The 22,518-nt window shown below is 54.9% G+C and overlaps 1 protein-coding gene across 10 annotated transcripts; it reads right to left on the reverse strand.

Moving 5' to 3' along the window:
- Nucleotides 1-569: 569 nt before the first annotated feature.
- On the reverse strand, nucleotides 570-21,294 carry ZNF775 (zinc finger protein 775). 10 transcript variants are annotated; one of them, XM_058723871.1, is made up of 6 exons: nucleotides 21,080-21,184; nucleotides 10,343-10,406; nucleotides 10,126-10,242; nucleotides 9,328-9,483; nucleotides 5,346-5,380; nucleotides 570-3,088 (listed from the first exon to the last, which is right to left on the reverse strand). In XM_058723871.1, exons 5-6 carry the CDS (start codon nucleotides 5,365-5,367, stop codon nucleotides 1,527-1,529), a joined length of 1,584 nt encoding a protein of 527 aa, XP_058579854.1. In that variant the 5' UTR covers nucleotides 5,368-5,380; nucleotides 9,328-9,483; nucleotides 10,126-10,242; nucleotides 10,343-10,406; nucleotides 21,080-21,184; the 3' UTR covers nucleotides 570-1,526. The 10 variants fall into 10 exon arrangements, 9 of the variants coding, with proteins under 9 accessions (XP_058579854.1, XP_058579856.1, XP_058579857.1 ...); XM_058723873.1 differs by lacking the exon at nucleotides 10,126-10,242; XM_058723874.1 differs by lacking the exon at nucleotides 5,346-5,380.
- Nucleotides 21,295-22,518: the final 1,224 nt, after the last annotated feature.

Here is a 22,518-nt window from a genome sequence, read left to right on the forward strand (position 1 = left end):
GCAGCCTGGGACAGGAATTGCAGGAGGGGGCAGGCATCACAAGGGAGGTAGGGCAGCGCCTAGCGCCTAGAAGAACCCTGCTGGGCTGAGAGCCCAGCTCTCACATCCGTGCCAACAACTGGGCCCAGCTCGCCCAGTGGGAGATTCCACACAGCAGCGTTCGCAATGGAAGACCTGGACCAGTTGGGCAGCTCGGCTGAGCGCTGACCATTACTGGTGCCCCCGTTAACCCAAGTAAACCCCGTCGCCTCCACAGGTCTTCCCATGATGCTACAATAATCAGAGCTCCTGCCAGGTGAAGGGATTCAATAGAACCTGAGAACGTGGTGGCCAGAAGCCGAGCTAAATCCGGCAGCTCCTGGAAAACAGGTGGCACTTCCTCGAGTTCAGAGAAACCGGCGGGCCCCTGGGACACAGGCAGGCACAGTCCGTCCTCCTACAGAATGCTAGGGTCCCCTCTTTTTCCTCCCACCTCCCAGCTCTCCACCCCTAGTGCCCCAACACCCACCCTCCCCTCCAGAGGCCCAGCCTGGAGCCCCGCATCCTGGTTTTGGAAGGGACCTCTGGGGACCAGAAGTAGAGGAGGGCATGTGGGAAGATACCAAATGGCTTGGAGAGGGTAGGAGAGTACTGCCCCCCACCCCCAGCCAGAACCAGGCATGGGGAGCTGCTACGCTCAAGGTCGAGCTCCCTGTCCCGGTCCTGGGGGCAAATGGATGCCTCAGAGCACACACAGACCTAGAGTTCCAAAAGGGCAGCTTACAAAGGACAGTGAGACCACGTGAGACCGTCCATCCTTCATTTTTTTCTCTTCTGCAACACTGACATTGAGAAGGATCCAAGTCAGTGATGGCCACTGGGAGCGCCACACGAGGGCTTCCTTTCCTGCTGTGGGCCCCTCCCCAAGCTACTGAACCTCAGCTGCCACCCACCCCTCTGGTGCCAGTCCGGCCACCACACCCATACCAGTCCCAACGTCCAGCCCGCTGTGGCAGCACCCTGGGCTTTGGGGCACTCAGGGTTGAGAAGGACCGCAGAACCATTCAGTCCTTCCAAACATATGCACTGAATGGCCATTAAGTGCCAGGCACTGCCCTTGACATTGGGACTGTGCTTGACCCTCCTCAGCCGCTACTGCTTGGCTTCTGTCCTTGCTATACCAGCGCGTCTGTTAAAACTCCCCGCACTAGACTGGCCTCTGGCCATCCGGCAGCCTGCATGGGACAATCAGTCCAGCCCTGGGCCATTCCCCACCTCCCTCCCACCTCCGAGGGACAGACGGACACATCCGGGCTCCTGAGTGAGCAATGCTTCGTCTTACGTCCTCCCTGAGCCCACACTGGGACCTCTACCTGTCCCCTTTGGGATGCTACTGGAATTCTGTTCTCTAGCTTTCGGAGCCTGGAGGAAATCGCCTTTTGACGGGGGTTTACCCCCTGGGGTCGTAGAAGCCACCATTCCTGGCCACGCGCACCCCCACAGACATCCCCTCCCGCCCCCACGAGTCCGCTTGGGTCCCAGGCGCACTAAAGCGCCTGGTCCTTGGCGCTGGGGGTGGGCGCCAGGGCCCCCCGGTGCACGCGCTGGTGCTTGAGCAGGTGCTGCTTCTGGCTGAAGCCGCGGCCGCACGCGGCGCACAGGTAGGGCCGCTCGCCCGTGTGGTTGCGCCGGTGCCGCGTCAGGTTGGGCTTCTGGCTGAAGCGGCGGCCGCACTCCGGGCACGGGTAGGGCCGCTCGCCCGTGTGGATGCGCTGGTGGATGGTGAGCGCCGACCACCACGAGAAGCTCTTGCCGCACTCGTTGCAGATGAACTGGCGGGGCTCACCCGGCCCGGCCAGGCCCGCCCGCGCCCGGCCCCACGGCGCGCCGCCCGGGCCCCGGGCCGCCTGGGGGCCGCGCGGCGGCGCCGTCAGCCCCGGGGGCGCCTCGGCCTGCGGCTCGCTGCGCACGGCGGGCCCGGGGCGCGGCGGCGCGGCGGCGGGGGCGGCGTGCGCGCGCTGGTGGGCGCGCAGGGCCGCGCGGCTGGGGCAGCTCTGGCCGCAGCTGGGGCAGCGCGCCGCCTGGGCGCCGGGCAGGTGCGTGCGCTGGTGCTTGAGCAGGTGCTGCTTCTGGCGGAAGCTGCGGCCGCAGTGCAGGCAGGGGTGCGGCCGCTCGCCGGTGTGGTTGCGCAGGTGCCGCGTCAGGTTGGGCTTCTGGCTGAAGCGGCGGCCGCACTCGGGGCACGGGTAGGGCCGCTCGCCCGTGTGGATGCGCTGGTGGATGTTCAGGGACGACCACCACGTGAAGCTCTTGCCGCACTCGTTGCAGATGAACTGGCGCTGCTCGCCCGGCCCCGCGGCGGCGACTGCGGCCCGGGCCCCCGCCTGGCGCCACCAGCCCTGGCAGAGCCCCAGCCAGGCCCACTCGGGGCGGCCCCGCGGCGGCCCGGGCCGCAGGCGACAGCCCCTGCGGGCGGCGGCGGCGTCCCGCAGCAACTCCTGCAGCCCCGCGCGGGCGCCCAGGCGGTCCCGGGCGTGCGCGCGCTGGTGGATGCGGAGGCCCACCTGGTGGCGGAAGCAGCGCGCGCACTCGGGGCACGAGTGGGTGGCGGGCCGCGCGTGGGTCTTCTGGTGCTTGAGCAGGTGCTGCTTCTGGCTAAAGCGCCTCGCGCACTCGGGGCAGCAGAAGGGCCGCTCGCCCGTGTGGTGGCGCTGGTGGCGCGCCAGGTTGGGCTTCTGGCTGAAGCTCTTGCCGCACTTGCCGCACAGGTACGGCTTCTCCCCGGTGTGGGTGCGCTGGTGGATCTTCAGGGACGACCACCAGCTGAATTTCTTCCCGCAGTCCAGGCACACGAAGTGACCCTCGCCGGCAGAGAGAGCCCGGCCCGCCAGCCCCCCGGCCTGCTCAGGGGGAGGGGCCCATCTTGGACCCCCAGGCTCCTCCTGTCCCCCCAGGGCCCGAGGCTTCCCCACGGTCTGGCATGGCGGGAGGCCCCGATGCTGCTGGAAAATGTTTTCCTTATCCTTCTCGGAGAGCACGGCCTGCGGCATCAGCGTCTGCAGCAGCCACTCGGGCTTCTCTTGCTTGATCTTCATCACCGGCCCATCTCCTGCCGGGGACAGAGAGAGAGTGGACGCGGAGGGTCACTCACTGCTCGTGGGGTGGAGGGAAAGAAGTGCCAGGAAGGCAGAGCAAAGGCAACGGGGCAGGAAGGAGGAGTGCAGAAGGCAGCTTTTAGGAGGAAGTAAGGGGGTATAAAGAAGAGAGCAGGGACGGTAGAAAGGCAGTAAGATAAAGGCAGGTCGGGGTGCGGGGAAGGGCAAAGAGAGGCTGATGCCCCGCCTTCTCTGCCCTGAGGCCCTGAGATGCAGGGAAGGTTAAAGAAACCAAGCCAATGACCCCTCCCACCAAGCAGAAAACGGCCAAGCTTCCAAAGCATCTCATTCTTTTTTTTTTTTTTTAATGTTTATTTTTATTTTGAGAAAGACAGAGACAGAGAGAGTGCAAACAGGGGAGGGGCAGTGAGAGGGGGAGAGAGAGAATCCCAGGCAGGCTCCGCACTGTCGCTGTCAGCCCAGAGCCCAGTGTGGGGGTCAGTCTCACGAACCATGAGATCATGACCCGAGCTGAAATCAAGAGTCGGACCCTCAACCGACCCAGCCACCGGCATCTCATTCTTTTTCTAAGAGGATCCATGTGCCGGGAGCTTGCAAAGTGAGCGCACGCCCGGCCCCTCAGTGTTTGGGGGGCCTAAGCTCCACTCCACTGCCAGGCTCTCCAAGGCAGCCGCCCCGGTGCCCGAGCACCTCACCTTCTTGGACCTTGGCTGTTCGGGAACTTCACCCTGTCTCCAACAGAACAAGAACAAGAAAGTAGGCCAGAAAGGTCTAAGCACCCAAAATAGGTGCTGCACCATCCTGACTAAACCCAGGCTGCTTTACTCCCCAAGCAGCGCCGTGAGCTCAGGTCTACAGGGTGTTTGTTCCCCTGCTCGTGGACATAAGCCGTGATGGAAAAGGTCTGCTACAGACACTAAATACAGACTGTGTGATTCCACTTAGATGGAATTCAAGAGCTGGCAAAACTAATCAGTGAGTTAGAAGTCAGGGTAACGGCCCGCCTATGGACAGTGTTGTGACTGGAAGGGGGCCTGAGGGGCCTTCCGGTGTCCTGGCAACGTTCTCTTTGTCAATCTGGGAGCTGGCTTCATGAACATGTTCACTTTATAAGAATTTATAGAACTTGTGATCTGTGCCTTGTTCTGTGTTATACCTCAACAAAAAGTTTACATTCAATAAAAAGCAGGTGAAATTGGGGCGCCTGGGTAGCTTAGTTGGTGAAGCGTCCAACTTTCACTCAGGTCATGATCTCTCAGTTCGTGAGTTCGAGCCCCACATCGGGCTCTCTGCTGTCAGCACAGAGCTGGCTTCAGATCCTTGTCCCCCTCTCTCTCTGCCCCTGCCTCTCTCTTTCTCTCTTTCTAAAATAAATAAACTGAAAAAAAAAAAGTAGATGAAATAAAACAGTTGTGAACAAAAAAAGAGAAACTCTAAATAAGTTCCAATATAAAAAAAAAAACAATAAAGTAAACCCAAGGAAATAGGAAGAAGAGATTAATAAAGATAAAAGCAGAGATTATAGGATAAAGGGAACATAGAGATATAAAAAGGAGTCTGAAAATCCTAATGCATAAATGTTGTATCAATTTGAAAAATCTATATAAAAAGGATGATTTTGTGAGACGATATCAATTAACAAAACTAACTCAAGAGGAACTAAAAAAAAAAAAAGAAAATGCTAAAAGATACAAAAAGGACAGCTAACGTTCTAACTCGAAAATGGATAACAGTCCTCTTAATTATAAAAACAGGTTCTACTAAAACTTCCAGGGAAGGTTTATCCGCAGCATGCATAAACTGTGACAGTGACTAGGAAGGGGAGGGAGCCCCCAGGCTAGCATGGTCCAGTGTCTATAAGACGAGGGCAGAGCAGGCAGGAAACTATAGGTTTAACATTTGAAAGTAGACACCAAAAACAAACAAGCAAAAATACTAGCAAAGCAAGTTGAGCTGGGATCTTCCCCAGGAAAGCAAAGACGGTTCAACATAGTTCATGACATTGACATTTTAAACGTGAAGAACTTTCTACAATCTCAATACATAAAAAATGTCCTATGACAAAATTCAACATCATTTCTGGAGGGAGAGAAGGAAGAAGGGCTGGAGGGAGGAGGCTCTTAGCAAACTAGGAATATGAGGAAACTTCCTTAGGTTGACAAAGAAGCTGCACTGGAGGCTGCAGCAAATGTTATAACCAAAGGCAAGAGATCAGAAACCCATTCAAGTGACGAACAAGGTGATGCTCACCGTCACTGCCACTCTTCAACATTGTCCTTGCAGAACTAGCCAAAGCATAAGGGGAAAAAGAAAAACATATATAAATATTGGAAAGGAAAAGTGTCATTGGCTGATAATTATTCACCTAGGATGTGCAAAAGAATCTGACAAAATATTAGAAATAACAGGGTCAGCAAGATTGCCAGATGCAAAAACATACAAAAATTCCTTTTTAAAAACGGCAATAAAAGCTATGAAATAACTGGGAATATACCTGATACACATGCAAAGCTTATATAAAGGAGGGGCGCCTGGGCGGCTCAGTCGGTTAAGCGTCCAAGTCTTGATTTCGGCTCAGGTCATGATCTCATGGTTCGTGAGTTCGAGCCCCACGTTGGGTTCTGCACTGACGACTCTCTTGGGAAGCCGCCTGCTTGGGGTTCTCTCTCTCCCATCTCTCTCTGCCCCTACCCCGCTTGCGCACGCACACACATTCTCTCAAAAAAATAAACTTAAAACAACCCTTATATAAAGGAAACTATTAAACGTTATTGGAGGGATAAAGAAAAGGTAATGAAAAGGACAGAAACATCATACTCCTAGACGAGGAGGAAGGAAGCTCTTCACTCCAAAACATGTTTAAATTCGGTGTCATCCTGGTGAAGCAAATTACAAAATTTCTGATGTGCATAAATCATCCAGGAGACAATAAAATGAGCCAGGAAGAATCTGGCTTCTGCACCACTGAAAGCTAAAATACTACCCCTGCATGCCTATTCGAACGGCCCAAATCCAGAACACCGCCAACACCGAATGCAGGCCAGGATGTGGAGCCGCGGGAACTGTCACCCGCTGCTGGAGGCAATGCAGAATGGTGCAGCCACTTTGGAAGACAGTTTGGCGGAAGGAGACCTACGCTCACCACACGGTACAGCAACCGCTCCCCCAGGTCTACACCCAAAGGAGGTGAAAACCTCTGTCCACACAGAAACTTGCACCGAGATGTGGATTGCACAGGCAAACCGCGCAGGACAAGTGCACGCGTGGGTGTGCCGGGGGCATGAACTGATTCAGACCTTTTGGAGAACAATTGGGCAATGCTTATTACAATTATAAATGTATCTGACCTTCCACTTCCTCCACCCAACAGTTTCTACTCTGGGTGTTCGTCCTAATGAATGTTTCCGTGTGAGCAGACAGAGGAATGTCTGAAAATATTCACTGCAGCGCTATTCGTAACCAGTACCGATTCCCCATCAATAATACTGAAACAAAATTATCACTCCCTTCACAGTATGGAATAGTATGCAGCAATTTAAAAGAATACAAAGGCAGGGGCGCCCGGGGGGGCTCAGTCAGTTAAAGGTCAGGGTCTTGACTTCACCTTAGGTCATGATCTCAGGGTTCTTGAGTTCAAGTCCCCCGTTAGGCTCTGCGCTGCCAGCCCGGAGCCTGCGTGGGATTCTCTCTCCCTGTCTCTCTGCCCCTCCCCTGCTGGTGCGTGCTCTCTCTCTCTCTCTTAAAATAAATACATAAACTTTGAAAGAATAAAAAAATAAAAATAAAAGAATACAAAAGAGCAGTACAGGGTGGCATAAAGATTTCTGAAACACTTTAAGGAAAAAACAAAAAACACAGATCGCAAAATGGTGTCGTCTGACCCAATTTATGAAAAATAAAACTATGGACGTACATATGCACAGTCCAGGATGATTCACGACAGTGGTCACCCTGTAGACAATGTGGACAATATAAAGGCTAGACAGAAGAGGTCAAAGGGGACCCTTGCTTTTCCTGCATTGTTCGATTTTTTTTTGTTTGTTTATTCATTTATTTTGAGAGAGAGAGACAGAGAGAGAGAGCACATGTGCACCAGCAGGCGAGGGTCGGAGACAGACAGAGACAGACAATTCCAAGCAGGCTCTGCAAGGTCAGCACAGAGCCGGACACAGGGCTCCATGCCACCAACGGTGAGATCATGACCTGAGCTGAAACCAAGAGTCAGATGCTCAACCGACTGGGCCACCCAGGCACTCCTCTGCACTGTTTGAATTTTTATGAGGATACTCAATATAACTTCAAACCTTTAAAACATTTTAAGAAATAAAAAGAAAACCTCCCCTAGAATCTGGCAGCCTTTGGTTCTCGGGCCAGAGAGTTCCGCCCTGCTCCACAGCCTTGCTGCCCGTCACAAGGACTCGAAAGAGGATATGGTGACCGTGGGGATGAACGTGGGAGTCACAGAAAGTACCTGTGAGGGGCCAGTTTTCCTCCTGGCAAAATGACCTTGTGAGGCCTCTGCAGGTGCTCAGTTGTGAGAAATCATAATTTGAAAATGAAAGTGGTAACTTCAATCGCACATTGGCAGGAAGTGAATACCCAATTGTAAGAAGTTCACTTGATTCTAAGAGGGTTTCCTTAGATGCACTGAAGTGTTGGGCGGCTGAAGTATTTTACGGGGCGGCTAGGGGTCCAAACTGGGTGGGTAGTGAATCCAAAATATACTCACGTGACAGGGTCCCAATTAATGCCCCAGAGCCCTACAAAAGCCACTGCCTTACTCTCATTAAACCTGACCTTGACGTTCATCATGGTGCCTGATGGCTGGGAAGGTTCACCCTCTCCAGCCAAAAAGAAGACCCCGGTCTGAGAGCCCAGAGAACGTTCCTGGCCACGGCTGCGGGGCCCAGAGAAGACACAAGTGCCCGGGTTGTGCATGTGTCGACCCCGTGAAGTGCATGCACTGGGACTTCTCCCTCGGGGCTCAGGTATTAATGTAAGGAAGACAGGCCTTGGCCTCTACCTGTGGAAGGATCCCTAAAACAAAGGTTCTGCTCCTCAGTTATCATAAAGAGGTTAATTTTTTTTTTTAACTCTAAGCAGTTCAGATAAAATAAAAAGGTGCTCTATGGGGAGCTCTTACTCCCCAGAGTTTCTGGGGTGATGAAAATGTTCTGGAGACGGACGGTGGGAGATGCTCGCACAACATTGTGAATGGACTTAATACCACCGCACCCACTGTACGCTTAAAAATAGTGAAAATGGGGGCGCCTGGGTGGCGCAGTCGGTTAAGCGTCCGACTTCAGCCAGGTCACGATCTCACGGTCCGTGAGTTCGAGCCCCGCGTCGGGCTCTGGGCTGACGGCTCGGAGCCTGGAGCCTGTTTCCGATTCTGTGTCTCCCTCTCTCTCTGCCCCTCCCCCGTTCATGCTCTGTCTCTCTCTGTCCCAAAAATAAAAAATAAAAAACGTTGAAAAAAAAAAAAATTAAAAAAAAAAAAAAAAAAAAAAGTGAAAATGGTGACTTTCACGTTACGTATATTTCACCACGATAAAATAAACAGAACTTAAAAGGTGCTTAAAAGAGGTAAGCTCTTGGGGCACAGGGGTGGCCCAGTCGGTTGAGCATCCAACTGTCGATTTGGGCTCAGGTCACAATCTCACTGGCGTGAGGTCGAGACCTCCATGGTTAGTGGAGATTCTCTCTCCCTTTCTCTCTCTCTCTCTCCTCCTCCTCCTCCTCTGCCTGCTGTCTCTAGTTCAAAACAAAAACAAAAAAAAGTAAGCTCTTAATTATCTGGAAACTTTGGCCAGCCAGGAAGAGTCCTCCCTAAGCCTGGCCAGCAGGCGGCGGAAGCCTGTGGAAGGCCCAGAGCCGCAAGGATGTGGCTGCAGCCCAAGACGCCCCCCAGTCCCCTGGTGCCTCTGTCCTCAGGGGTCCAAGCCAGTGTTCTTCCGCCTCTTTCCTAAGACCCCAGGGTACCCCAGAAGCTGCCACAGGTCGGGGAAAGGGCCCTGGCAGACCCTACCTCTCATGACTGAATTAGGATTCTCCTTACGAGTTTACCCGGGAAAAGGTTCCTTCTGCTAAAATGTTTGGAACCATGTCCTTGGTTTTCCTATAATTATGGTAATGTCAGCATCGCTCACACACACACACACACACACACACACACACAACCTGAGGACTCAGCCTTCAAAGTGACAGGGCAGCGGTGGGTGGCAATGCTCACCGAAGTCTGTGTCAGGACCCAGCCCCAGAATGTGTGGTGTCCATGCATCATACCAGCCCCTTGGAGCTGGAGGCTTCCTTCCTGTAGTACCCTACCGGCTGATTTCTGTCCCCATCTTAGGTTCATCGCGACGTTTATCCTGGGAGGGTTGGGGCTCTGGAGGGGAGGGGAGGTAAAGGAAACTGAATCACTGAGCCTAGGGGCAGCATTCCTAGGAATGGGCCCTACCCTCCTCCCAGGACCAGAGCCATTCTGTAAAAGGGTGGCTATACTCTCCCCAGGGCCTGCGAGGAGGCTGGGGATGCTGGGGGGTGGGGGGGTGGGGGGGCGGGGGGTCTTCCGCTGAAAGCACAGGACTTTCCGCTCACAGCAGCACCTGCTTGAGAGACACCAAAACTGATGGCCTATTTCCTCCCATCGGACCGTGAACTTTGAGTGACCCCAGGAAGCCTTAATGGACCAAACTGCACTTGGTGATGGAAAACCAACAGGGATCGTCCCACCCGGAGTGCTGGTTTTCAGAGTTAGATCCGCACGCCCGCCGCGCACTCCCTGTGCCACACTTAGCAAGCACCTCGCTCGCCCTCGGGCATGGCTTCCTACGCGGGTGTGCACACGTCCCCTTGCCTGGTGAGTCACAGCGGACTTTGTCATTGTATTAGCTCCATAGTCTGTCTTCTTTCCATTTTTTTTTTTTTTAATGTTTATTTATTTTTCAGAGAGAGAGGCAGAGAGGGGAGGAACAGAGGATCTGAAGCAGGCTACAAGCAGACAGCTGGATGCGGGGCTTGAACTCACAAACCAGGAGATGGTGACCTGAGCTGAAGTCGGACACTTAACCGACCGAGCCACCCAGACGCCCCTTCTTTCCATTCTTTGATATGACCTTCCACATCCTGGTCCCGCCATGCAGTTCTACAGGGAGGGCAGCACCACGCGCTCAGCGGCAGGGCAGGGGGGACGACCTGGAAGAGGAGGCCGCTGTTGGCTCCCACCCCTCCCTGTGCTCCCTTACCTGTGCTCGCACCAGCCAGGCCACCCTCCATCCGCGGAGGCCTCCGGGGCACCCGCTCTGCCGTCTGTGGGGGAGAAGGGGGCAAAGGAAGGACAGCTGGCCATCAGGACAAGGACCGAATGGGGCCCCCTGCCCTCCTGCCACCTCACAGAACATGTTCCCTCTTCATTAAGAGCTCCTCTGTCCGTGACCTCAGTTGAAAGCGCAGGGCTTTTATAAGCTGCACACTTACCTGCTAGGCAGGAATTATTCTCATTTTATGAGGAGGAAACTGAGGCCAGGGAGGGCCACTGACATGCCCCGAGTCACAGGGGTGGCTGAACAGTGGCGCCGGTGAGGCCCCATGTCTTCTGACTCCCAGACCGGAGCCTCACGCCCACGGGCTCAATACCGGCAGGGGAGGGTGTGACAGACACCACCCCAGGAAACTCAGCTGAGTCCAGGGACCTTCCTGAGTGGCCGTGAAGACACCCTGGAAGGCAGAATTGGTCCTCCCAAATCACCGGCCCCTCTGCTGCCCCCTTCCACCTGAAATCACACACAGGCCATACGGGGTGCTGGTTAGAGTTCACCAATCTGGGGCTCATCTCTTTTCCTTTAAGTTTATTTATTTTGAGAGAGAGAGAGAGAGAGCGCGCGCACGCGCGCCAGTAGGGGAGAATCAGAGAGAGAGAGAGAGAGAGAGAGAGACAGGGCAAGAGAGAATCCCAAGCAGGCTCCACGCTGTGAGCACGGAGCCCGACTTGGGGCTCAAACTCACAAACCGTGAGATCGTGATCTGAGCCTAAATCAAGAGTCGGAGGCTCAACGGGCTGAGCCAACCAGGCGCCCCTCCCCCGCCTTTTCTTTCTTTAATGCTCAAGGCTTTGGACACATCCTGACCGGCTCACTGTCAGGGACAGGTCACTCTGCTGGGGGGCCCCAGGCTTTACACCTCACATGCTGCCCGTCTGCCGGGGAGGCTCTACCCTGGAGCCCCGCGCCGCCTTTCAGGTCTCTGCCTAAATGTCTTCAGAGTGGTCTCCCCAGGCTACCGTGTACAAAGTCACAGCCCTAACGCCACTTCAGGTTCCTCCGTGACTTTCCGCCACCTGACGTGGTATGTATGTGCCTGCGCTTCTCCAGGTCACAGTCAGAGCTTCCTTCCTGCCGCTCGGCCACCTCACGAAAAGCCGTGTCCTGCTCTTCACCTGGGCCCTCGAGAAGCCCCATCCCAAAAGCGTCCCCCTCCCCTCTCCCAGGTCCCCTTCCAACAGCCACTCCCGGACAAGGACCCAGGCTGGGAACCTGGGCCCTGCCCAGAGAGGTGGGGGCAGGGGCAAAGGGCAAAAATGCATTTAAAAAATAGGTAAATCGGGGCACCTGGGTGGCTCAGTCAGTTAAGCGTCTGACCCTCTCAGATCACGATCTCATGGTTCGTGGGTTTGAGCCCCACATCGGGCTCTGTGCTGACAGCTCGGAGCCTGGAGCCTGTTTCAGATTCTGTGTGTGTGTGTCTCTCTCTCTGCCCCTCCCCCACTCATGCTCTGTCTCTCTGTCTCTCAAAAATGAATACACGTTAAAAAAAAAAAAAACTTTTTTGGGGCGCCTGGGTGGCTCAGTCGGTTGAGCGTCCGACTTCAGCTCAAGTCACAATCTCGCAGTCCATGAGTTTGAGCCCCGCGTCGGGCTCTGGGCTGATGGCTCAGAGCCTGGAGCCTGCTTCCGATTCTGTGTCTCCCTCTCTCTCTGCCCCTCCCCTGTTCATGCTCTGTCTCTCTCTGTCTCAAAAATAAATAAACGTTAAAAAAAAAAATTTTTTTTTAACTTTTTTAAATAGGTAAATAATTTTCCCTGGGGCAAAAAGGGAAAGAGGCCCCTCCCTTTTCTTTTACAGCATTTACTTGAGAACAGTTGTCATTCTGAGTTTTTCTCTGCCCCTTAGAGATGCACGCAAATCTTTTTAAAAGTTACCACAAGACTCTTGCCAGCTCTGCAGCCCAGGCCTCTTTCCCAAGGCCCTGAGAGCCACCTCTCTGATACCTAAACATCACGGGAGATGGTGACCCTGGGTTCCGCTGCCCACAGGAGGGAGGATGGGAGCCTGACTTCTGCGGTCGCCTGGCTCCAAGTTGCAAACCCACCTCCTGCCATAAAGATAGGAGCCGTGTATTTTTCCCTTGCATGAAGGCAATTAGCAAACACAGGTGGCTACCCCAATCACCAGGTAAATTCAGGATGAACTACGGGTGACAAATGGTACCATCGAGGAAGTGCTCTTGCCCGAAGACTAGTTACACTTTATCTTGAACGTGTGTGTGCACACACACGTGCACGCACGCATCTGCTGGGCTGTGTAACAGGGTGAGATCTCTTTCTGTTTTCCTGATCTCTTAGCAGATTGCCTGTGATGTGCAGCTTTTTCTGGTTTAATGCTTATTCAATCGGAAAAAAAAAAACTGTTCTCTTTCTTTCCTCCTTTTGTGGGAGCTTTTCTGACTTGGCAGGAGATTTTGTTTTTAATTCTATTTCCCCAACAGGGGTCTGCCGTGCGCTCCTACTGTGGTTTCCTACAGACACTAAAACATGCTGGTGGTGCAGAGAAAAAGCGGGTGTCAAAGACGGGAGGAGAAGGCCCGCCGGGAGGACCCTGATGGATGCTGAGGCACCTGCCCTCACGCCCCCTCTTCCCTCCGGGGTTCCTGTGTGTGCCAGCCTTGGGGAAGCCTCTCACCCGCTGGAGATACAATGGCCCCCTAAAGAAATTCAGAGGGCTGACACCTCAGTTCGGGGAAAACTCAGAGGGGTCAGAGCCCCCGGGGCCACAATTCAAGGTGAGGACAGAGCTTAGGGCCCGGCTTCATTCACAAAAGCCATACACAACACCCTTGAGCCCGATTAGATCAGTGCTCCTTGATCCATTCTGTCTTCCAAGGAATATTAGGACCTAAAAATCACCTCAGGTGTCAGAAAGGCTTCAATTCTTGGTAGATAATTCACAGCGAGCCACAGAGCAGCCCCTCCCGTGTCCCAGGGTACTTCTTTCTGCCCCAGCCACACTAGGGCTCAGGGTGTGGTCCGAGTCAGCAGAGTGGGATCAGAGGGAAGGGGACCCGAGGAGACAGGGGACAGGGGAGACACAGAGGACAGCAACGGGGGGCAGGCCCCCAGGTATTGAGGGCCCATCTCCAACTGGGTGCTCAGGTGGGATGTGTCTGGAAAACAGGCCAACAGGTGTCCTGCAGGTAAAACCCTGAGGAGGCCAAACGGTGGAAAGTCTCCGCGTGTGGCCACGTCTCTGCAGGTCTGTCTGCCAGGCCACCCTGAGCTATGCCCTTTCTGCCTCCGCCCTGCTATACTGCTCTGCACGCCCCTTCCTACCCGCCACTCCCCCACCCTCCCTGACACACGGCTCACCTGACCTGGCCTGGAGTGCAGCCCGCCCAGAAAACAGAAGGAAACGAGGCTGACCCGCCACCCCCACACTGAGGGGTGCCCACACTGAGTCCCTGAAGGCTGCTCAGCCTGTCGTGCAGGGCCCTCACCCCAATCTCCAAGGGCCTCCCCCCTCCCTGCTCAGCAAGTTCTGTGGATCTCGGGACAAACCCCTGGTCACCTCCCCCTTCCCAGCACCTGGCTCTGGGCCCGGCCCTCCCCACACTGGGTCAGGCTGCAGTTGGGATGACAGCCCCCCAAAGAGAGGCCTCCAGGGTTGGAGGGGGGCAGCTGCATGACAAGGCCAGACCACACAAAGCGGGGATTGTGCCCTGCAGCAGGTGGTGAGGTTTGGGGGCAGGGGACGGTAACAAAGGGGCTTTGCTCTCAGCAGAAACGTGGGGGCAGGGAGGGGAGCGGACAGCAGCTGGGGTGAAGAGAAAGGCCACAGATGCGAGGGGCAGTGCAGGGACATGGCCACGTCTCCCCGCATGCTCCCAACCTCAGCCCCTGGAGCTTTTTCCAGCAGCCAAGCACAGCCTTCTTCACAGATCAAGCCTCAGGCAGGAAGAACTGGATGGCACCTCCCGTGTCCTTTGTCACTGGTGGCGTGGGGATTGGCCACGTGCCAGGAGCGGAGGCTTGGAGGGGGTGGCATCTCCCCAAACCCTGGCCAAAGGCCCAGCTCCCAGGCCCTTCTCAGCCATGAGCTCCCCCCAGGGCCACACCCAGCTCCTCACCACCCACCACTGCTCTCCCAATAATCCCCACACCCCCCCGGAAACCGCTCTTCCCAAAGTGCCCCCTCCTCATCAAGCCGACCCCCTCTGCCACACCAGCAAGACTGCCATGCTTCCCGAATCCTCCGCTTCCATTAACCCCATCTTTCCCACCCCTCAGCTGGCCTGATCCCACCCGCTCCGCAGTGGATGGCCCACCCGCCCAGCCTCCCACCCTGGCCTCCACATGCTCTCATCCGCCTGGCCCGCTCCCAGCTTTATTTCCTCGGGTCCTGTTTCCCTGTGGGCAGGCACCACTTCTCATCTCCTTGCCCTGACCCACCGTGCTGGCTCACACAGGTCACATGCCCAGGGAACGGGACTCCAGACTGTGGCTCAGGACAGCATTTGCAAGGGGGTGGCACGGCGGGCACAGGCTCCAGCCAGCCCCCACTCTGGGCAGATGCTCTCAGAATGTCCCCTGGAAACGGAGGTTCTGCCTCTCCTAACCTCGTTTATTGAGGGGAGTGCGGGACTTCCCTGAGATCTTGACATTGATCTGGCTGTGGAAAGAACGGGTGGTCAGCCAAGACTCCACTACGGCCAGGAAGACAGCCACTACCTACTGAGCACTTAGCCGGCATCGCTCATTTCAGCCCTTACAACCAATTTCGGCTCAGGAGCCACGGCTCCGAGAAGTTAAGTCATTTGCTCAAGGTCACACAGTTAGTTAAGTACCAGAGCCAGAACCCAACTGGGGTCAGCCTGCCCCAGCCAGAGTTCTTTCTCCTGGACCACGCTGCCTCCTGGGAGAAAGTGCAGGACTTAACCAAACCTTAAACTTCCAATCCCTCGTTTTCAGGAGTCTGGCTTCTGTACCCACATGTGGTTATTCAGATTTACATAAATTCAAGTTTAAATTCAGTTTTTCAATCACACTGGCCACATTTCAAGTGCTCCAAGGCCTCATGACGCTCGGCCTACCGTATGGACAGCGGAGGATATCCCCGTGTTCACAAAGCTCTGCTGGATGGCACTGCACTGGACTGTAAGCTCTGGGCTTGCCCTGCCCAGTCCCTGATATGCTTGACTTATAGGCACACCTCATTTCATTACGCCGTTTTCTTACACTTCACTGATACTGCATTTTTTTTGTTGTTTTTTTTTTACAAACCGAAGGTTTGCGGCCAATCTGCACTGAGCAAGTCTATTGGCACAACGTTTTGCAACAGTATTTGCTCACTTTGTGTCTCTGCGTCACATTTCGGTAATTCTTACAATATCTCAAGCGTTTCCATTATTGTTGTATTTTTTTATGGCAATCTGTGATCAGTGGTACAACCTGCTGAAAGCTCAGGTGATGGTTAGCATTCTTTAGCAATGAAGTTATTTTTTAATTAAGGCGTGTACATTGTTGTTTTAGACATAACATATATATAATGCTACTGCACAGGTAGCAGACTACTATATAGTGTGAACATAACTTTGGTATGCACTGAGAAACCAAAAAATTCACTTGATCCGCTTTATCCCAGTATTTGCATTACTGCAGTGGTCTGGGAATGAACGTAATGTCTCCAAGGTATGCCTGTATACTGAATGAATGAAGGAATGAATGAATGATTGAATGAATGGAGAAAACAAATGAAGGAGTGCAGAGAGGGCTCCTCTGGCCCCAGTCCTTGGTCACTAATGACCACGATCTCAGGACAAGTTGATGATGTTTTTTGCCTGGGAATCCAATTTCAGTCAATATCAGTAGATGTTTTCATCTACCATACGGCAATCACAGGCATCCGAGAAGAAGCTGATATAAACACTAAATGTACACACAAACACATCCAGAAACCACCGTATCTAACATCTAACACAGCTGTGTAAACAAAAGTCCCAAGATGCACAAATACAATACGGAGACTCTCATCCCTGAGATAACAGTTGCAAAACTATATGCAAAGTACGATGAAACTGAGGTGTTTAGAAACCCAGAGATACACCTGCAGACCCACAGAGACCAGCGTGCGCCAGGGCGAACCACATAAGCAGGGCACGGCGTGCTCGTGAAAGTGGAAATGTGGATCTTTGCAGGACACGAGTATCCTCGCACGTTCACGATCCTCCCAACTGCCCACTGCTTGAGAAAGGGATCTCAGGGAGACGGCAGCATGATGGGGGACCACCACCTGTTAGGTCACCTGCGCTGGGGGAAGGGACGGGATGAGGTCAGCCAGGCTGTCGCTGGCTGGGGAGAAGTCAGATCCACCCAGGAAGCCACAGATGGGAGCACTGGGGTCTGCTCAACAAGCCCAGAGCAGCAAAAGCCCCCTCCCAGGGCCAGTCCTACAGGGGGTCTAGCCCAAGAGGAAGCAGCAAACCCTTCCCCTGCAGCCCTGAGCCCCACAGTGCTGGCCCCTCGGCCGGGTCTGCTCCCAAAGCCTGCCCCTCTTCTCAGGACCCGGTCTCTCACATCAGGCCCATGTCACGCCCAGACTGGGGATCAGGGCCCTGAGTCCTAAACCACCTGTCCTTGGTAAGCCACTTTGCCTCTCGGCCTCAGGTTCCTAAGGTGAAGGTGACTGAAAGGCCTGCTCCCCAGGTTTGTCTCGAGCACCGAATGAGACAAAGCTGTAGGAACACTACATAAGCTTCCCGAAGCCTACACACCAGCGGTCTCTCTCTCTCTCTCTTCCATTCCCAGGGACTGAGAACAACCCACTCCCCACTCCCTCAGCCCTCTCCAAAAGGGCCACTGCCGCTCACTCTTCCTAAACCTTTACTCCTCCAGCTGCTTCAGAATCTTCAGAGGCCTCCGACGCCCGCTCAGTCACCCCCAACCCTGCTCACCAGCGTGAGCCGGCCTGGCGGGAGGAAGAGGGTGTGCCCGGATTTTACTGTCGGGACTACCTCAAGGCCTCGCACAGCTCCATGTATGGCAGGTCACTGGACCCTCAGCGGCCCTGGGGGAGGAGAGGCTCCTGTGGGCGGGTGCGGGTGCCTAACAGGGTAGGGGCGGAGATGGCCCTGTGGGCAGTGGTAAGGAAGGCAGGGCTGGGAGCTGGGGTTGCTGAGAGCCAGGTAGGAGGACTGGACTAGAAGCCTTGGATGCTTCTGCTGGTTTGAGGCTCAAAGCTTCAGCTCTGTTGTGGGCAGGGTGTCGGTGGAGCCTGTCTCCCGGGACCTGTTCCAAAGCCACTGGGCCCTCCCCCAAGGCCAGTCCTACAAATGCCACTCCTGTACAAGGCCTGCACCCTGGGGTTGTGTCCCAGCTGGCCTCTGGATAGTCAGCTCTCTCCAGGTTTCAGGCCCCTGGACACCAGACCTCCCACCTTCCTCTCATCCAGAGTTTATGACCAAGGAGGACACACAAAACAGTGGATTTAAAATCTTATCAGAAACACAGCCCAACGGCTCTCAGGGCCCCAGGACACCTGCTTCCTACCTTACATGGCCCCAGGGCCCAAAGACAGACAAGCAGGCCCAGAGGTCCCTCAGACCAGGGAGGTGTCTCCTCCACCACCTAGAGGCCCACCTCCATCCCACACCCCCACGTTAGCATGCTCAACATCCTTCTGTGACTCCCACAGGACTCCCCAGCCCCTCCTGGGCCTCCACTCCGTCTTCCTCAGATCTCACTCAGCCCCGGGTGCGGTGTGGGTGTCCCACGCACCTTCTTCCAACCCCCGCCCCTTCTCCTGCTTCTACTCCAGCATCTCCAGACCTCAGTCTCCCAAACACAGGGTCCTCAGTCCTAGAAGAGGGGTCAGAGGTGGGGAGCAAGGGGAAAGGGCGGGCCACGATGCCACAGAAATTATTAAATGGTTATCTGGAAAACAAGAACACCTGTTCCTGTGTATAGAACTGTTGAATCAAGCAAGGAGGAAAAACAGTGTGAAAGGACCCTGAAGAACGTTCACAAAGTGCAAGACAAATTATTTTTAGGTCACTGCATTGCCTTCACCCCCTCCCTGCCTTCCACATTGTAAGAACTGCACCTGAGGGTTGCCTGGTAAGAACAGCCCCGTTTAGTGGCTTCAGGTTCCTTCCGGCAGCATTCCCAGGGAACCAGGTCCATAGACAGCCCAGGCAGCTGCCTTATCCTCTCATGCCTGTCCACCTCCCCAAGGTCCAGGATTTCACCCCAGGCCAGTGTCAGAGGGCCCTCCTTCCAGGACCTCTGCCCTCACCTGCCCAACATTGGCACCTTTGCAGGGACTGCCCCACCCCCACCTCCCTGCCCCCGTGCCTGTCCCTCACCTGTGGCATTCACAGCCCCAGTCTCTGTTCACCCATCTCCCTTTAGAGGAGATCCTTCAGCCCCAAGTCCAAGACTCAGGAGGCTGCTAGAGCCTGGGGACCCCCGTCACCCGATCTGAAGGCAAGGGATGAAACTGACTGCTAACAACACTTTGAACAGATGTCACGATTCCATTTATAAACACCTTTCCGCACTCCCTGCTTCATTCAAAAGAGCTTGGAAAGAGCAAGGAGTGCCACCCCACTTGTCAGATGAAGAAAGCAAAGCCCTGAGGTGACATCCCTTGCCTCAAAGAGTTAGACCTAAGGTCTCCTTCTGCACACCCCAACCACACTCTTCCCTCCCAGCCACCCCTGCGCTAGGAAATCTTGGATTCCTCAGCTTAACCCTCACTAGGAGGCAAGTGCATGGGTCAGACCTCCATGAAGTTCTGCACTTTGTCCCGGGTAGCCCTTGTCTCTCCAGCGGGGACAACGGGTCTTCATCGGGCCTCCCAACACCACAGCCACTTGTCACTACCACAAGGTGCAACTGTCCCAATGCATCGGTCACTAAGTTGTACTAATGCTATTTTTAGTGCCTGCAACATCCTACTGCCCCACCTCAGTCAGGCCTCCCTTTTCTTGCCCAAAGACTGTAGCTTTATAGTTTTATAGCTTCTCTTGCCCCTCCAATCCATTCAGCACCCAGAACTCAAAAACTTTTCCTAAAATTACAGTGAGGACAGGTTACTACTTTGCTTAAAATATTCCAGTGGGTCCCCACCACTTGCAGGTTGAGCTAAAAATGTCTTGGCAACACCATTTAGAACCTGGCCTCTGCTCACCTCTCCTCACTGCCTCCCAGCTCCCTATTGTCCCAACATGTGACTCCCTGACCTTGTAGCATCTTGGCTCGCCCATGACCAGTCTTGGAACACTCTTGCCCAGCACTTCTCTGCCCAGCCTAGATCAGGGATCACATGGACTTAGAAGCCTTTCAGGGTATGCCACCCTCAGTTAGGGGCCCTTCTGTTTGACCTGTGCACCTGCCCAACCCAATATCATGTACATGGAATAATAATTCGTCTGGGGGCAACTGGGTGGCTCAGTCAGTTAAGCAACCGACTCTTGGTTTCAGCTCAGGTCATGATCTCACACTTCATGGGTTCTAGCCCTGAGTCGGGCTCCCGCTTGGGATTAATTCTCCCTCTCTCTCTCCCCCTCCCCTGCTCTCTCTCTCAAAATAAATAAACATTAAAAAGCATAATAATAATTCATCTGTCTCCACAACAAGACTATAAAGATCTCATCATGGAGTATTTCTCTCTCCCCAACATCCAGCCCAAGGTCCCAAGTGTTGTAAACCATGAATGAAAATTCTAATAAAGAAACATTTACAATACAGGAATTTAAGTCCAAAACAGATTAGAAGCACTGAATCATGGAACTTTAGAGTTGAAAGGAGACTCTACCCTCTAATCTGTTCATTTTACAGATGAACAAGGACCCAAAAAGAACAGCTAATTAGTGGAGGCTGGACATCAGGCAGCCTCAAGCTCTTGGGCTCTGACCACACCCAACCCCAGGTCTGGCTGACCAGGACACACTCCAGGCTCCCTCCCACCCAGAGGACTGGAGGAGGCAGCATCTCTGTATCCATCCTCCACCTTTACAGGGGAAGAAGTCCCCAGCTCCTACCTCCACCCCCACTGAGGTCTTGACTCCGGTGCCCATTTTCCTGGAATGGAGCCTCCCCAACACACACACACACACACACACACACACACACACACACACACGCACACGCACACGCACGCACACACACGCATACGCACACACACGCACGCACTCTGTGGTGCTTCCCTCTTATTGTTCGCACTCCCAGTGTTTATGCCCACTCATTTACTCATTTATTAAGCACCTACTCTGTGTCACTCTGCGGCGAGCACTGGGGTTCCTGCCCTCCAGAAGCTCGGTCTTTCGCACAGCTGACACAGCTCCCAAGCATCCGGGCAGCGCCTGGGCAGAACGCGCCCGGAGGGACTAGGGATCAGTCCCCCGCTCACCACCCTGTCCCTCCCGCTCTCACGGCACCCCCCTCCTGCTCTCTGCCCCGGCCTGCAGCCCCTCCCACGCACGACCCGGGCCCCTTTCCCCAGGGGCTGTGTGGGGGTGGGGAAAGTTCGGGGCCGCGGCGTCAGGGGCTCAGGGGACCCGAGACCCCCGAGGCCGCCTCCAGCCCGAGGCTGGGTGGTGGCAGCGCGGGAGGAGCGGGCCGGGCGCTGGCCCCACAACACGGTCCGTCCCTCCACACGCCCCTCCCGCCCGGATTCGGAGGGACTCGGAGGGAGGAGACGGGAATAAATACCTTGACTTTGTGGTTAAGGTTAACGGGAACTGCCACCCCGGGGCGACTTGGGCACTGGGCTCCCCGGCCCCGCCAGTCCCGGGACAGGCGGGGCGGGCACCTGCTCTTGATTGGTTAATGGGCCTGGCCATCCCCAGGGCCGTCCCCCCGCCTGATTGGCTGAGAGGCTCAGATGACCAACTCCGCCCTATCGGAGAAGCCCGCGGGGCGGCCCCTTTGTTCTCCTGAGCCAATAGCCCGCGTGGGCGGGCTGACCTCGGTGCCCGCGGGGCCTCCCGGGGCCCCGCGCAGCGTTAACGCTTTGGCCGCCGGCTCCGGACTCGAGTCCAGGGCTCGGCAGGGAAGGCAACGGGGACGAGCCCGGGTGCTGATGACCGGGCGGCGCCGCGGCACCCTGGTGCTCCCCTCGCCGTGTTCTCCCTCCGGCTCCAGCCCCGCGGACGCGTTCTCAGATCGATCCGGTCGTTCCGCAACTATCCGTCCGACTCAGGGACGCGCCCGCACCGCTCTTGGTGCCGGGATCCGGGGGAACGAGACGTACAAGCCCCACTCTGACGCTCCCACTCGAGTGTGCGTGTGACATGGTGGTGGCACTTGGCACTATGGTACACCAAATCTTAGGGTGAGAAGCAGTACTTGTCTCGCGCGACCCGAGAGAAATCGCCCTCCGCACCCCGCGCGGTCCCAGGCACGTCGTGGGCGCGTGATGGACGATCCTGGGGTCTCTGCAAGAGCCGGAGACATCATTAAATCCAACCCCCTCGCTTTCTCGTCAAGAAACAGCGGTCTGAAGAGGTCACGTTCTTAGGTCGAGTGCCACTGCTGATTTTTAGAGGCAGGGTCCAGACGACCAAGGAGGATCTTCTGTTCCTGGGGATCTTCAGGAAAGAGAATTTTCATTTCTACCCACACTAATTGGAAGCCAAGGTTCCTTTATACCAGTGAGATTCCTTACAGTACTGCCTCAAGCCACCTAGGTCAACTCCCACCGGCAGGATGCTCTCTGAAGCTGCCTAGAAACTGCCTTTAAGACACGAGGTTGTTAAAAAGATAAGCTGGCAGCTCTCTCTCCGAGACTTCCTACAAATCTACCGTTAAGCGGGTGGACCTCATTCTAATTACTCTAAAGCTGCCTACTAAGCATTTGCCACGGCCCCAGCTATTGTTTGGCCGCCTAACAAAAGATACTGTTGGACTGAGATTCTGTCAATTTTGCCACTAACTTCTGTGCAGTTTTTACAAAAGATACTTTTCTGTCGCTGGACTTTGACTTGACTGTAAAGGAGTTAATAATTTCCTAGTTAGATACTTACCTTCCTGGATTTTTGCAGGACCCAAATTGTTCAATTGTCTATGGAAGCATTTATAAAGCATAAAACCCTACACAGAAGCCACTCGGCCATCAACCTTTTACAGAATCCCATTCGTCTCTTCATTTT

This window comes from Neofelis nebulosa, chromosome 4 (genome assembly GCF_028018385.1).
Source record: "Neofelis nebulosa isolate mNeoNeb1 chromosome 4, mNeoNeb1.pri, whole genome shotgun sequence".
In the NCBI taxonomy this organism is placed as follows: Eukaryota; Metazoa; Chordata; class Mammalia; order Carnivora; family Felidae; genus Neofelis; species Neofelis nebulosa.

Excerpts from the sequence above, each read along its gene's own strand:
- ZNF775 (XM_058723867.1), bottom strand. The coding sequence starts at position 10,373 with ATGGAGGGTGGCCTGGCTGGTGCGAGCACAG. Across the intron at positions 3,089-10,342 it reads CCTGGCTGGTGCGAGCACAG|GAGATGGGCCGGTGATGAAG; the intron begins GTAAGGGAGCAC and ends TGTCCCCGGCAG.